Raw genomic sequence first — 14,744 nt, 5'->3', positions numbered from 1 at the left:
CCATTCAAGCTATTTTTTTGCATGTGGCATTTTCTTTGATTAAAATGTATTTTTCTTTACTTACCTTTAATATTTCATCCAATAAGACAGATTTGATTTCTAAATCTTCAAAGTTGCAAATATATCCAGAAGTTTGAATGGGCTCCTTGGAATATATAAAGGTAATTAATGGTAAAAGAAAAACTTAAATGCATTTTGGAAATCCTATACAAAGTCTCTTTGAATCCTGCTTAAAAGATTTTTACCCATGCTATCATAGTTTCTACACCTGCAATTAGAATGCTCAAGGGATTGAACACCATAGATTTGAAAGCCCAAGTATTTGAAACTTTTACATCAGTGACTAAGGGACAACTATGAGAATAAAAAGTATCAATGAAAACAGATAGGGCTGTACTTGTTCTGAGGGGTAATCAAAGATGACTCCAAAGATAATTCAGACAATTGGAAGATATTCAATTTTGGTGATAGCCAAAAGATGTGAAGACAAGTTAATTATTTCTCACCGCATGATTAGGGTAAAAAAAAAAAAAAACCCTCAGAGAAATAACCGTTATACTTTACTTGTAATCTTCTAAAATGATAGTCTATCTTTAAAGATAAACCATGCTAAACCAAATATTGCTATTGTTCAATACTTTTATGCTCAATAAATGAATGTTTAATTCATTTATCACCTTATAAATGGTCAGATGGAGAGGCACCGAAGGGGAGGTAGTGGCAAAAATCAAAAGCAGAACAACTCCTTGAAAATGATTATTCAAGGAACCTTTAGCCTATTTAAATGACCTTCATCACTTATTTTATTTCTGAAATTCAAAGAGGTGGTGATGATAGTGATCACAATTAAATTAATATTTTTTTTCATTATTGTTAGTTACTTTACCTCAGGATCCAGGTTTCTAAACACATACATCTTTGTTTTCTCCATCGTGGCAAACAAATCTGGATTATCTTTGGCCCATTTCATATCCCAGACATCTTTGCGTTCCAATTTGAGTTGTTCACCGACTCCTTGGGATCCTGAACCATCTGTTACTCGTGCATCCAAGTCAAAGAAAGTCAGCAAACCTGACATGTCTATAATAGCTACACGACTGCAAACATAACAAAAGCAGAGGAGAAAAAAATACTTTTGATTAATATTTCAGTGTTAAATTAGAAAGCAACGTTTTCTCTGGATACCTCTTCAGCAAAAACAAAAAATTTTAAACTGAAGTTTGCTATGTAATACAAATATAGAGAATTTCTCCTCACTTCTAAGTTGCTTCTAAACTAATTTGTTTAAACAAAATTTGACATTCCCATCGTAGTTGCTCTTTACCTGTTTTAAAATCTTGTTTTCAGTATAGAACATTATCTACAAGCCTTCAAGACCCATTTAACCAATTTATAAGACCTGTAATTAAAAAATTGAGAATTGCTTTAATAACAAATCTTTTTTTTTTCTTACCTAGACTTGCAATTCAAAGACATTTGGTAGGGCCGACAGTTTAGGATATATTTTCGAATTAAACCAACATTGGGCAACCTGTAACTCTGAATGGTGCCAGATTCTCTTCCCTAGGCAAAAATAAATAGTGAGGCACTATGAAGCAAAACGATTCCTCATTAGAGGCACTTAGTAAGGCAAATAGTGTATCATGTCATTTAATAAACCTTTGCTGCACTTCGGAAAGGCTTCTGTATTAATATTCAGATTAAATTAGTAACTGGCTAAATGAATAATTGGTGCATACCCGCATGCATATGTTAGCTTAACAAACTGACATGGGAGATCTTTTTGCCTGTGCATCTAGCATTCCTTCCTTCAAAACACATAATGATTATAGAGAATTTTTTAGTCATAATTAAGAAAATACTGTTGTTAGGTTTGGTATAAGCCAGATTCTTAAACTACAAAATGCAAAATATTTGTGCAGATTGTCTCTCCGAAATGGGTGACTGTGTTTCACTCAAGTTTTGTCTGTCAATTTATTTTTATACAAATGATGCATAGCTCTAATTCTGTATTTCTTAACTGTTATTTTAATTATCATCCAGAAAAATATTTAATGTGTAAAATTCTTCATGTATGTGGTTGCATTGTGCTTTTATGTAAAATGTTGTAATCCCTGCTGGGGTTAGGCTGAAACACTTGGCCTTCAATTTTCCAATAAACTAATTAGAATATTGTTAAAGTATCAGGTACTGTACTCTCTCTGTGTGTTGTTGCAGATTACCTTTCATTATAATTTTTCCCTATTCCTAATACAATTCTGTTTATTAATGGACAATATATAAATTCAGATCCATAATGGCTAGACACACTACTTACTTTTAAACTAATTTTACTCTTCTCAACTGCTTTAAGAACTGTTATATTTGAAAAACAAAGAACAAATATTGCAAAATAAAGCAAAATTACTTCTCTATTACTTACAATAATCAGTGTCTTATCTGATGCAGTTATTGCACAAATAGGATCCCTTGTTCCCTGAAACCATATAAATAATAACAGTGTAATAGGCAAAATTAACTTATTTCTCTAGAACAAGATGCAAAGCAAGCCACTAGGATAGGTGAAATAACATTAAGAAATGTTGCTGAGCTATAACACAGAACATGTCTTTTTAAATAAAAAGGTGACTTCATCTTTAAGTTGGAAATAGTAACCCATAAACAAACTTGGCACCTGGAATTCAGCTACTGTTTAAAAGGGGAACTTACTTGTAGGACTTTAGCATAGTCAAGAGCTCCATCACCTGCACCGGAAGGACTATCATCCACATGGTAAATCCTAAAAGAAACCAAGGAAATATTGCACTGCAGTTTACATTGAGAAAGGATACAACAGTTTGGGATAACCTATTCAAATAAAAGAGTTTTAAATTCTAATTATGACGCCTTGCATCAGCATACTTTCATTTTCCAAGAGAAATCTATTTACAAGTAACAAATTATTTCAATTGTATTTGCAATTACTCAAAGAACAGCCATTTTAATTCTTTTTAGATAAACATTCCTTTAAATTGCTTTTGATGTTTTGGTGACTACATGGACAGTTATGCAAGTTCTTGACATCAATGTGGATGTGATTTTCTACATCCTTCTCCTAGAAAATATTTTTTTCTCCTGCTAAGGTCATTAATCAAATGTGATAAAATCACCATAAGTGGCAAGATATTCAGCACAGGATAACGAGGTAAGAAACAACAACAAATGGACAAACCTTTCCTTGCCTTCTTTTCTGGTCCTTGCTACCTGATTAATTTCCATTGCTGTGAGCTTCTTGTCTACACGGTATTGCCAGATATAAAATGCTTCTTTTGAAGCTGCTATGACTTGGGTTTTGGTCATTGTAACAAACAGTGGGGCTATTATAAAATTCAAACAAAAAACCCAAATTAAAAAGTCACCCTACAAAGGTGATGGGCGGCATAAATATATAATAATAAATAAAATAAATAATAATTAGAACAGGACCAACAATACTTTGATGCAAATTCATCTAGTATCAAGGTGCGAACAATGAATAATAACATTGAAAAGCTTTTGCAAAATTGTTGTGCTTAATTAAACATATTAGGACGCATAAGTTCTTTTAAAAAGCGTAAATATTTTTGTAATCTAAGGACTGAGTTGTAGTTTGGAAGAAAAATGCGTCATTTCACCTTATCCACCAATTCACAAGATGAGTGATGTAAATTATATTAATTATATAAGAGACTGTCTCTCAGCCACAGACCTACATTCACAATAAGAATATAATATTGTCCATCTTTATTATTATAATATGATCTAGTTTAGTCTATACTGAATATCATATGCTGAGTCAGTTTAGGAACTGGGTCTAGGGAAATATATTTAAAACAATGCAGAAATCAGAAAAGCTTAAGTAAAACAACTTGTAACTTGCAACAAAAAGTCTACCAAATAACCAGTGTTAATGAGGACAACAGACTGAGAATAATGTTCACACAAACATATACAAATATACATTAAATATTTGCTTACCAATATCTATATATTTTGGATCCAAGGGTGTGCCAATGGAATTACAAAGCACAAGTACATACTAGAGAAAAATAAAAAAACACATGCAATTATTACAAGAGAAATCCAACACTCCAATATAAGTCAATATTTTGCGTGGATTACATAAAGAACAAAGTGAACAATTTATTATTTGAAAATATAACCATATTTTTAATACACTGGGGAAGAAAAAAAGCAGCAATACCCATACTTTATTAGCATTACGTTAAAGCCTTTTCAATTTTAAAAAATAAACATAGAGTTTAAAAGACTCCTGTTCAGAAATAGAAGCACCTGTGTTATGTAGAGAGAGCCATCAGTCTCTTCCTTTGTACTACAATATATCTTATATATTCTTGCACAAATCAAAGCCCCCCACCAAATATTATCATTTATAATTAAAAGAAGTACAAAATCTCAAGTGAGAAAAATGAAATATCATAAAATATGACAATTGTGCAAAGTGGAAGCTTTTCCAAGATTGTATTAATTTCAAGATTTCCCCACTAGAGGCCTCTACCCCCTTCTTCCTCCCCATTGTCCCACATAGTCCAGTTTATTCTGGACAGAGTTAACAGTCACAGTTAGCTGCCTTGGTCAGGTCACTATGATCTTGGTCTTCTGTTTATTTAGTCCTCTCTGACCCTTTAAGTCTCCCCATATGTGCATTCTTGCCTCCTACTAGGGTTATTTGCCTACTTTTGGAATTAGTGCAGGCTTGGCTTAGCCATTACAGTGTTTTGTTTCATTGTGGTTGTGTTCCAGCTGCAAGACAGTATTACTGCCAACCTCCAAGCTAAGCTCTAAGCATCAGCATGAACTCCCAAGCTGAGCTTCAAGCAGTGCTGCTACGTAATGTGACTCTTGACCCAGAAGCTTCCCATTTAGGTCCTTGTAAGCAGCAGTTGGCAATGTTGCTCAGGTCTTGTCAATGGCATCTCTACTTCCTTTCTCTTTCTTCTCTTCACATAAATGTCTCCTCAGTTACCTATCTCTTTTTATCCTAAGAGTCATATGAGATAGTTATGAATATCTTCAGTAGGAGGGTAATAAACCAAATGAGCACATCTATTTTCTACTCTGTATATTTTTGCCACTAGGCAAAATGATTCTATTCTTATTTATTTGTATCCCACCTTTATTATTTTTACAACTAACTCAAGGTGGTAAATCTATCCAACACACCATCCTCCTCCTAGTTACCGCACAGCAATCCTGTGAGGTGGGTTGGGCTGAGAGTTAGTTACTGGCCCAAGGTCACCCAGGTGACCTTTCACAGCTAAGGTGGGAGTAGAATTCATGGTCTAAAAATCACATCTTTCTGATTTTTATATTACTTTGGATTTTGCTTCTTGTTTCTTTTACTATAGTTTATTATTTAGAATATCTATCATAAACCAGTCTAGAATAACTGTTCTGAAGAATTAAGAGTTCTGAAGAGCCAAGGTGGCGCAGTGGTTAAATGCAGCACTGCAGGCTACTGCTAGATCAGCAGTTCAGCGGTTCAAATCTCACCGGCTCAGGGTTGACTCAGCCTTCCATCCTTCCGAGGTGGGTAAAATGAGGACCCAGATTGTTGGGGGCAATATGCTGACTCTCTGTAAACCGCTTAGAGAGGCCTGAAAGGCCTATGAAGCGGTATATAAGTCTACTGCTATTGCTATAAAAAAACATAAATAAACTTTTTTTCCAGAGAACTAAAGACAGTTGTGTAGATATATGCATGAGGATTATATATATACATTTCGACCTATTTCACCCTATGTGAGTAGATAGTGATTTTTCTCATCTAGCAACATCTGTGAACCAAGAAAAGACAATTGCAGGAATTATAATGAACCCCAGGTATGGTTTATACTAATTGCTTCGTAAGAAAATGCTATTTTGATAGATGTATCGATATAACCACCACCCTATCAATTAAGGCAACGTTTAAAAAGAATTGTTTTACCATTCCACCAACGGATTCTGTTTCATCCTCCTCCTTTGTAAGCATTGTGCAAAAGATATGAGAAATAATGTTTTTTTCCCCCCAAGAAGATAAAGCAGTAGCAGTTACAGCTAAGTGTAGCAGAACATTCTTGCCTGAATCATTTGGATTTCTGAAGTAGATGCTGCTGTATGTGGTAAAAATTTACAAATTTCTAAAATGCTGTCACATACAGAAGGAATGGACTTGTACTTTGTTGAAATCAAAGGTAGTACAGACTGGCAACTACTCGGAGGAGAGCCTTCTCGGTGGCTGCTCCGACCCTCTGGAACGAACTCCCCGTGGAGATCCGGACCCTCACTACCCTCCAGACCTTCCGCGCCGCACTTAAAATCTGGCTATCCCGGCTGGCCTGGGGTTAAAGACTCTAACCCCTACTTGAATTGTATGACTGTTGAGTTCTTAAATGATGTAGTGTTTTTATGTTGTAAATTGTTTGTCCTCCCCCCCCCCTTTTGAACTGTGAGCCGCCCTGAGTCCCCCCAGGGAAAAGGGTGGCATACAAATAAAGTGAAACTAAACTAAACTAAACTAAACTAAACTAAACTAAGAGGAATTTCACAATTATAAGTGCTGTTATGCAACAGAACAGTTTGCCCAGAAGAGTGGTACACTCTTTACTGGATGAATTAGGGCAGGATGGGCACCTATCAAGAAGTGGTTTAGGGGATTTCTATACTGAGCAGAGGATTACACTAGGTAACCTATAATATTCTTTCCAATTCATATGTTCTATAGTGCTAGGAAGAATTTAGAATTTCATGATAAGAATTCAATTATAGATCAAGAAAGCATAACAGTTGGGACTAACAGATAAGATTATAAAATAAGCAATAATACCTGTAATTGATTTTCATCAGCTTTAGTGGCCAGAATACAGAAGTCTCCACAGGTTGTTATGGAGATTAAACTCTTGACAAATTTCAAATATTTTTCATTGTTTTTTATATCCCAGAAGACAACACAATATTCTGCACGGTCAGGTCGGGTATATGCATACAGTACTGTGTTCGTGCAATAACCCCACTGTTAACAAAAACAATATTAATATATCTCAATAACATTGTAATACAGTATGTAGAAATTTACTTATAAAGTCAACATTGATGAATATCATTCTCATACCGATAATTAATCCCATTTAAAAATTTTAACACTGTAGATAATTATTATTTGTGAGAATGGTATAGGGTCTTGAAGGACACCCCCTCCCCCCCAACTGATGTTTTGAATCACAATTCCAATAATTGAAATAGAATTTATAGCAATAAAAATAATCATAACTAGTGAACTATAATATTTGGTATTTGGTATTTATTAATATTTGTATGCCGCCCTTTTCCCTGGGGGGACTCAGGGCGGCTCACAGTTCAAAAGGAGGGGGGGACAAACCAAGTTACATATAGGACAGTACTTCGTTAAAAAACACAACATTCATATTATTCGGGTACGGTGAGGTCTTTAGCCCCAGGCCTGTCGGGACAGCCAGGTTTTAAGGGCTATGCGGAAGGTCTGGAGGGTGGTGAGGGTACGAATCTCCACGGGGAGTTCGTTCCATAGGGTCGGAGCTGCCACAGAGAAGGCTCTCCTCCGTGTGGTTGCCAGTCGACATTGACTGGCTGATGGAACTCGGAGGAGGCCTAATCTGTGGGATCTAATTGGTCGAGTGGAGGTAATTGGCAGTAGGCGGTCTCTCAAGTACCCAGATCCAATACCATGAAGGGCTTTGTAGGTGACAACTAGCACCTTGCAGCTCGCGGAGGATAGGTGTTACGTGGGTGAAACGAGGTGCACCCACAATCGCTCACGCGGCCGCATTCTGGACTAGCTGGAGTCGCTGAATGCTCTTCAAGGGCAGCCCCATGTAGAGCACATTGCAATATTCCAGCCTAGAGGTCACAAGGGCACGAGTGACTGTTGTGAGGGCCTCCCGGTTCAGGTAGGGACGCAACTGGTGTACCAGGTGAACCTGGGCAAATGCCCCCCTGGTCACAGCTGACAAATGGTGTTCAAAAGTCAGCTGTGGGTCCAGGAGGACTCCCAAGTTGCGGACCCTGTCTGAGGCGCGTAGTATTTGACCCCCCAGCCTGAGAGATGGAACATTTGGCCAATTAGTGGGAGGGAAGCACAGCAGCCACTCGGTCTTATCCGGGTTGAGCACAAGCTTATTAACCCCCATCCAGTCTCTGACAGCCTCAAGGCCCTGGCTTATCACGTCCATCGCTTCATTGAGTTGGCACGGGGCGGACAGATACAACTGAGTATCGTCCGCATACTGGTGGTATTTTATCCCGTGCCGCCGAATGATCTCACCCAGCGGTTTCATGTAGATATTAAAAAGTAGGGGGGACAGGACCGAACCCTGCAGCACCCCATATGTAAGGGGCCTAGGGGTCGATCTCTGCCCTCCGACTAACACTGACTGCGACCTGTCCGAGAGGTTAGAGGAGAACCACCGTAAAACGGTGCCTCCCACCCCCACCTCCCGCAGTCGTCACAGAAGGATACCATGGTCGATGGTATCGAAAGCCGCTGAGAGGTCAAGGAGTACCAGGATGGAGGCGTGGCCTCCATCCCTGGCTCTCCAGAGATCATCGGTCAATGCGACCAAAGCGGTTTCCGTGCTGTAGCCAGGCCTGAAGCCAGACTGGAATGGATCAAGATAACTAGCTTCCTCCAAGGACCGCTGGAGCTGAAAGGCCACCACCTTCTCAACAACCTTCCCCACAAAGGGGAGGTTGGAGAATGGATGATAGTTGTTTAAAACGGCTGGATCCAGAGATGGTTTCTTCAGGAGGGGTCTCACCACCACCGCCTTAAGCCCACCCAAAAACATATTGAGCAGTACAGTAGCAAGTAGGTGCTCAATTAGAACCTGTTCAGGGTCTGATAGTATTTTAACATGTTCCTTACCTTGTAGTCTGGTCGAATATTTGCAAAATAAATACAGTGATCAATAGCTAATGCTATTTTTAAACCACCTCCTTCCCAAGATAAAGCCGATACTTGTTTCCCTGGAATCTTTAAGGTACGCAAATGCTGAAATGACATCAACCATAAATTAGCTGCATACTATTAGAAGTATTTTGAAAATAGAGATAAATAAGTAGCATATTGAGTATTTTCTTGGAAGTTACTGAAAGAGGTTAAATGAGCAAAGAAAAATCTTGAGAAATATTTATCTTGAGTCTTAAATTTTAAAACTGTATCTTCTAATAATGTTCCATATTTATGTGAATAAATTACTTGAAAGTTGATTACTTCCAATGTAAACCTTACTGTTTTGAATATTAATTACAAAAAAAACCCCAGATATTAACAGGTTTGAATAAATGCAAAGAAACCCAGATGACAAAAATATCACCTCAATCATGTGAAAATGTTTTGAGAAAATCGTATTTACATTAGAATTAGATAAGCACACCATAGAAAAACAACCGTAACTATTTTAAATAAAACATTACAAATGCTAATGTTAGAGGATATAAGTCATTCACAATATTTTCACAATCACTATAACTGAATTATAAATCAAAGTCTTTATGTGATTCATTCATTCCACCTATAAGGATAAGTACTGTATGTTATATAAGCTGGTAGAAAGATTTAGAGTAGCCCTCACTTCAACTTTACAATACTGCTAATCTTCACAGCACACTTTTCAGTATAAGATTTCAATTTTTTGACTTTTGGAAACACTGTCCTATTTGTTTTTCTGCCAAACGTGTTGAACATCAGTTATCACTTGCATATTAAAAGGAGGGGTTTTTTTCATCCACATTTTGTGTACACAAGTTACAAAAGGCAGTCTATAAGACTTTTGGACTGGTTATCCCAGATGTTACAGAGGAAAATTGGTAGTGTGCAAGTTTAAGGAATATTTCTCGGCCTTTACTGATTCTATTCACTTCTCATAAGTTCAAAATGGTTTGAATATTTTGGTTTTTCAGCTATCAATATTTAGTTCTTTTTATTTTACACTGAATATAGAAATAGGAAAATCCACAACATCCATATTTTTTACCTCACCAAATGGAGAATAGAACTGCATAACATTGATATCTTTATCTTGCACAGGTATCTTCTGGACGCCTGCAATAGCCAGCATGTTGCCACAGTGGTTCCACTGGATGCTCACAACACTCAGGGCCGCATCAATTAAGACAGGATCTGGTTGTTGTTTTAAATAAACAAACAAATACTGATATAAAGGGCATATACAAATATATTAAGGGAAAGATAATTCTTATAACAATATTTATTCCTTGAATGGAATATGGAAATGGAAGGGAATATTCTTTATAGCCAAGTGTGATTGGCCAAACAAGGAATTTGTCTCCAGGACATAATCTCTCAGTGCACACACAAACAGAATAATGATAAGTCAAAGTTATGTGTCTCACATAAATTGTAAGACACAATCATAAATCATAAGATACAAACAAGGGATAAATCCTAAAATACCAATAAGAAAAGATAGTCGGAAAGCTGAGAAAATGAGAAAGATGAGAAAATGGGGATGGCAATAGCATTTTGACTTATGTAGCACTTCATAGTGCTTTATAGCCCAAAGTGGTTTACAAAGTCAGTATTTTGCCTCCCAACAATGAGTCCTCATTTTACCGACCTCAGGAGGATGGAAGCCTGAGTCAACCTTGAGCCAATGAGAATGGAACTGCCAAACTGCTGACAGTCAGCACTCAGCAGAATTAGCCTGCAATACTGCATTCTAATCACTGGGCTACCATGGCAGTAGCAGTAGTAGCAGTAGCAGTTAGACTTATATACCGCTTCATAGGGCTTTCAGCCCTCTCTAAGCGGTTTATAGAGTCAGCATATTGCCCCCAACAACAATCCGGGTCCTCATTTCACCCACCTCGGAAGGATGGAAGAGCAATAGCAATGCAACCTTACTACATGAATAGGAAGGTTTCTTTAGGCCTAAGACAGTGCTCTGGGAGTTAGGTGTTCAGCAGAATGATGGCATGGGGAAAAATATTTTTGTGCCAAGTTGTTTTGCATGCAATGGCCTATAGCAGCATCCTGAGGGGAGAAGTTAAAAACATGTTATGTCGAGAATGTAGGGGGTCTTTAGATATTTTCTTAGCTCTCTTTAGACAACTAAATTTATGGTACTTCTTTACAACTCTTAACCACAATGTATGCTTACTTTGATCATTCTCATGTCTCATTATTTGGCATCTTCCATTGTCAAAACAAATGGCAAGGCAAGGACAATCTGGTTCTACATAGCCCTCTGTTCCTGGGTACCAAAGGATTCCTGCAATGCTGAATGCTCCAGTTACATTCACCAAGCAGTTCATTTTCATTTTCATCTATAATAGTAATTCAATATACACAGGTAAATATATATTTTCACAAATCTAATTATTGTCTGATTGGCTGAACACTATTTAACTAACAAACATTTAAATGAGCTTACTCATAAGTAAGTGAAGAAACGTGAACCACATAACAATAAAATCAACTTAATATTAATATGTAAATCACAAAGTTCTTTTTAAAAGTGAATTAAATAATTTTCTTTTCATATAAGATTTTTTTACAACAGATGTATTATAAGAAATAACTAGAGTTCACAAATCAAGGTGATGTCCCTTAAATCAACTTCACAAATAGGCTAATTATTAGGCCTGTGTTGTGCTATATTAAATAGTATAATATACTACTTTAAATCCCTGTGATGATTGGAAAAATATTTATAAACTCTGCAATTGCAGAATTAAAAACCATGGTTTTATATCCTATCACTGTAGATTGTGCTTGAATGCTTAGAAAAACATTTCTAACACCTGGATACTAAGATATCCGAAAGGTAATTACTTAGTACCATGTTTCCCCGAAAATACGACATGTCCTGATAATAAGGCCATGCCACATTTTTCGGGTGGGCAAAAACGTAAGCCCTCCGCCCAAAATAAGCCCCCTGGACAACCCCTTCCTCCAGCCAGGCAGAGGTATGCCAAAGGCGCCAAGCGGCAGGAACGGGGTGGGGTGGGTAAACACAAAGGTTTGTGTTGCTTGGTGCCTTTGGCCTACCGTTAGGTCGGTGAGTGGTGCTGTGCCCAGCTGGAGAGGGGGGTTGCCGGGCGGTTGCTCTCTTGCGAGCGGGCTCCTGAAGAGCCGGGCACAGCCTCAGGGCCGAATAGCTGTGTTGCCCTGCTGCAGCAGCACTACACAACAGCCATGAGGTGACTATGCTCATGAGCAGCCACCCGGCAACCCCCCTTTCCAGTTGTGCACAGCGCCATTCACTGATCTAGGAGTATCGCTAAGCCGCGTGAGCGCCTATTCGCCGCCCTCCGGCTCCCGCAGCTTGGCACCTTCAGAATGTCCCTAGGTCAATGAATGGGGCTCTGCATGGCTGGAGAGGGGAGTTGCGCAAACGGCTTTTCCTCTCCCAGCTCGCGTGCCTCCCAGCCTCACGATGCCCTTGCCTAACTCTCCCTGCAGAGCCAGGGCATCTCCGCTGCCGCTGCTGCCTACCACCGCCACATGGCTTTTTCTGCGGCTTCCAAAGCATGGAGGTAGGATGCCGAGTCTTCCGGAAGTTGCCACTCTGGGAATACGCTCTATGGTTGTACGCTCTGGAAGTACGCTCTGCTGGCAGCCAGCCCACAACCATAGAGCATACTCCCAGAGCGGCCACTGCCAAAAGACTCAGCTGCGGATCTCCGGAGTTTGGAAGCCGGAGAATAGGTTATGTCTGGAGTGCTGCCGCAGCGGCAACAGCCTGGCCTGGCAGGGAGAGCTAAACCAGGGCATGGTGAGGTCAGGAGGCACACCAGCTGGGGACGGAACAGGCACTCGCGAAACCTCCCTTTCCAGCCGGGCAGAGTGCCATGCATTGAGCTAAGGGTATCCTGAATGCACCAAGCCGTGGGACCTGGGGGGAGGGCAAAGCACCACGCGGCTTAGCACCTTTGGGATATCACTGGGTCGGTGAGTGGTGTTCTGCCCGGCTGGAAAGTGGGGTTGCCAGGTGGCTGCTTGTGAGCATGGTCACCTCATGGCTGGTGTATTGAGCTGCTGCGACAGCACAACACAGCCATTTGCTCCTGAGGCTGCGCCTGGCTCTTTGGGCATCCGCTCGCAAGAGAGCCCCCCCGATAATAAGACCCAATCAATATTTTGTGGGTCAAAAGAAAATAAGACCCTGTCTTATTTTTGGGAAAACCCGGTAGAATATATCTCTAAACTTACCATAAAAGTCCCATTTTTGTCATAAATGTGTATTTCTCCATTGGCCATTCCAAAGAGTAGAGTTCTACCATCTGGAGACCATGCAACATGGTGAAGCTGTACTTTTAAATCCTTTCCCCAAATACGATTCCCTTTTAAAGGAAAATAAATTCAATTAATCTCACAACTAGGACAAAATGTTCAAAACTGAAAATATTAAAAATGGAAATTGGCAAAGAATTAAATCTCTTAAACAGGAATGAAAGCTTTATTTCTTTTTTTATCAATTCCTCCCTCTAAAATCTACCTTTTCAAAATTACTGATATACATTCTTGAATATATAAACTTGGATCTACATATGTGATTCTTACTGTTGATAACACTACCCTTCAGTCTTCAGTTTCTTTTTTGTGCTGTGTTGTTACATACCATTCTGTTTCAGAAGATCATCTCGCTCAGCATTAAATGTATAAAAAAATAAGGATTATGGAAGACAGGAAGGTTCCATTCTTGGAACACAACTCTGTTTCTTTCACAGTGACTAAATTAGGAGATTACTGTATTTTTTGGAGTATAAGACACACCTTTTTCCCTCAAAAAAGGGGCTGAAAATCTGGGTGCGTCTTATACACTAAATACAGCATTTTTGCCTCCCGAAACAGAAATGAGCCAAAAACGGGCTGGTTTTTGCCCAATTTTAACCTCTCCCCAGCTCCCAGGAGCACTCTATAAGCTTTCTAAAGGCTATTCATGCCTTTTTTTGAGGGTGGGGGGGAAATGGGCCTGTTCTCATGAAAAACGGGCTGTTTTGGGGCGGTTTGCAGAATGCAAAAACTTCTTTTTAAAATTTGCCTCTTCAAAACCTTGGTGCGTCTTATACTCCGAAAAATACAGTAACTGAATCAGGACTTATAAGCTTTAAGAAATTATGTCAAAAACGGAAATGGAATTGTACATCTTCATAATTATACATTAACTTAAATATATGCCTATCTATCTTCTAATAAAGCTAATTGGGTTATTTAAAAATGATATTCATGTACTGGGAAAGCAAAAATTAAATGTGACTTAATTTGAAATGTTTCTTTTAATATGGAAACAAATGATAAAGTAAAATATATGGAAAATTCCTTCTCTATGGTTAGATATGGCCCAGTGAATCTAAGTTATTGAAAAATAGTGGCATATTCTTTTTGGACAGCAATCATTCTAGTGATGGTAATGTATCTTGGAATGGAACTATTTGAAGGGACACGTGGGAATACATGGTTTAACCTCTTCTGCTCAAGGACAAATGAACATTTATGACCCCTACACTTTGGGCGTTGGGGGCTCCCTCCCTCAGCTTTGTACATTGAACAGAAAGACCGGATAAAAAACTGCACAGTTGTTGAAATAAGTTTCAAATCCTACATAATCTGAAAATTACAGCTATTGGGAAGATCTTAAATGCATTCAGCTGAATATGCGGAAACATACTCTCAGTTCTTTCTTTCCATTCAAGATATGGGAACCTAGAGATGGAGTTAACAG

General features: G+C 38.6%; 1 protein-coding gene across 2 annotated transcripts in view; it reads right to left on the bottom strand.

Moving 5' to 3' along the window:
- WDR35 (WD repeat domain 35) overlaps positions 1 to 14,744 on the bottom strand; it is a 39,750-nt gene that overhangs the window by 14,778 nt on the left and 10,228 nt on the right. The window contains exons 6-18 of one of the 2 annotated variants that reach the window (XM_087716980.1): positions 13,232 to 13,362; positions 11,178 to 11,343; positions 10,032 to 10,177; positions 8,921 to 9,046; positions 6,848 to 7,033; positions 5,969 to 6,001; positions 3,997 to 4,057; positions 3,212 to 3,356; positions 2,710 to 2,779; positions 2,423 to 2,476; positions 1,454 to 1,563; positions 887 to 1,097; positions 65 to 145 (exon numbers count right to left, since the gene is read on the bottom strand). In XM_087716980.1, coding sequence (XP_087573106.1) covers positions 65 to 145; positions 887 to 1,097; positions 1,454 to 1,563; positions 2,423 to 2,476; positions 2,710 to 2,779; positions 3,212 to 3,356; positions 3,997 to 4,057; positions 5,969 to 6,001; positions 6,848 to 7,033; positions 8,921 to 9,046; positions 10,032 to 10,177; positions 11,178 to 11,343; positions 13,232 to 13,362 — 1,520 coding nt within the window. The remainder of the gene's footprint in view (positions 1 to 64; positions 146 to 886; positions 1,098 to 1,453; positions 1,564 to 2,422; positions 2,477 to 2,709; positions 2,780 to 3,211; positions 3,357 to 3,996; positions 4,058 to 5,968; positions 6,002 to 6,847; positions 7,034 to 8,920; positions 9,047 to 10,031; positions 10,178 to 11,177; positions 11,344 to 13,231; positions 13,363 to 14,744) is intronic. The other variant, XM_087716981.1, reaches the window with a different exon arrangement.

Source organism: Thamnophis sirtalis, unplaced genomic scaffold, assembly GCF_051295495.1.
Source record: "Thamnophis sirtalis isolate CommonGarterSnake01/CBP01778 unplaced genomic scaffold, rThaSir2_p1.2 scaffold_5, whole genome shotgun sequence".
NCBI lineage: Eukaryota > Metazoa > Chordata > Lepidosauria > Squamata > Natricidae > Thamnophis > Thamnophis sirtalis.
This window is presented reverse-complemented; position numbering and strand designations above follow the sequence as displayed.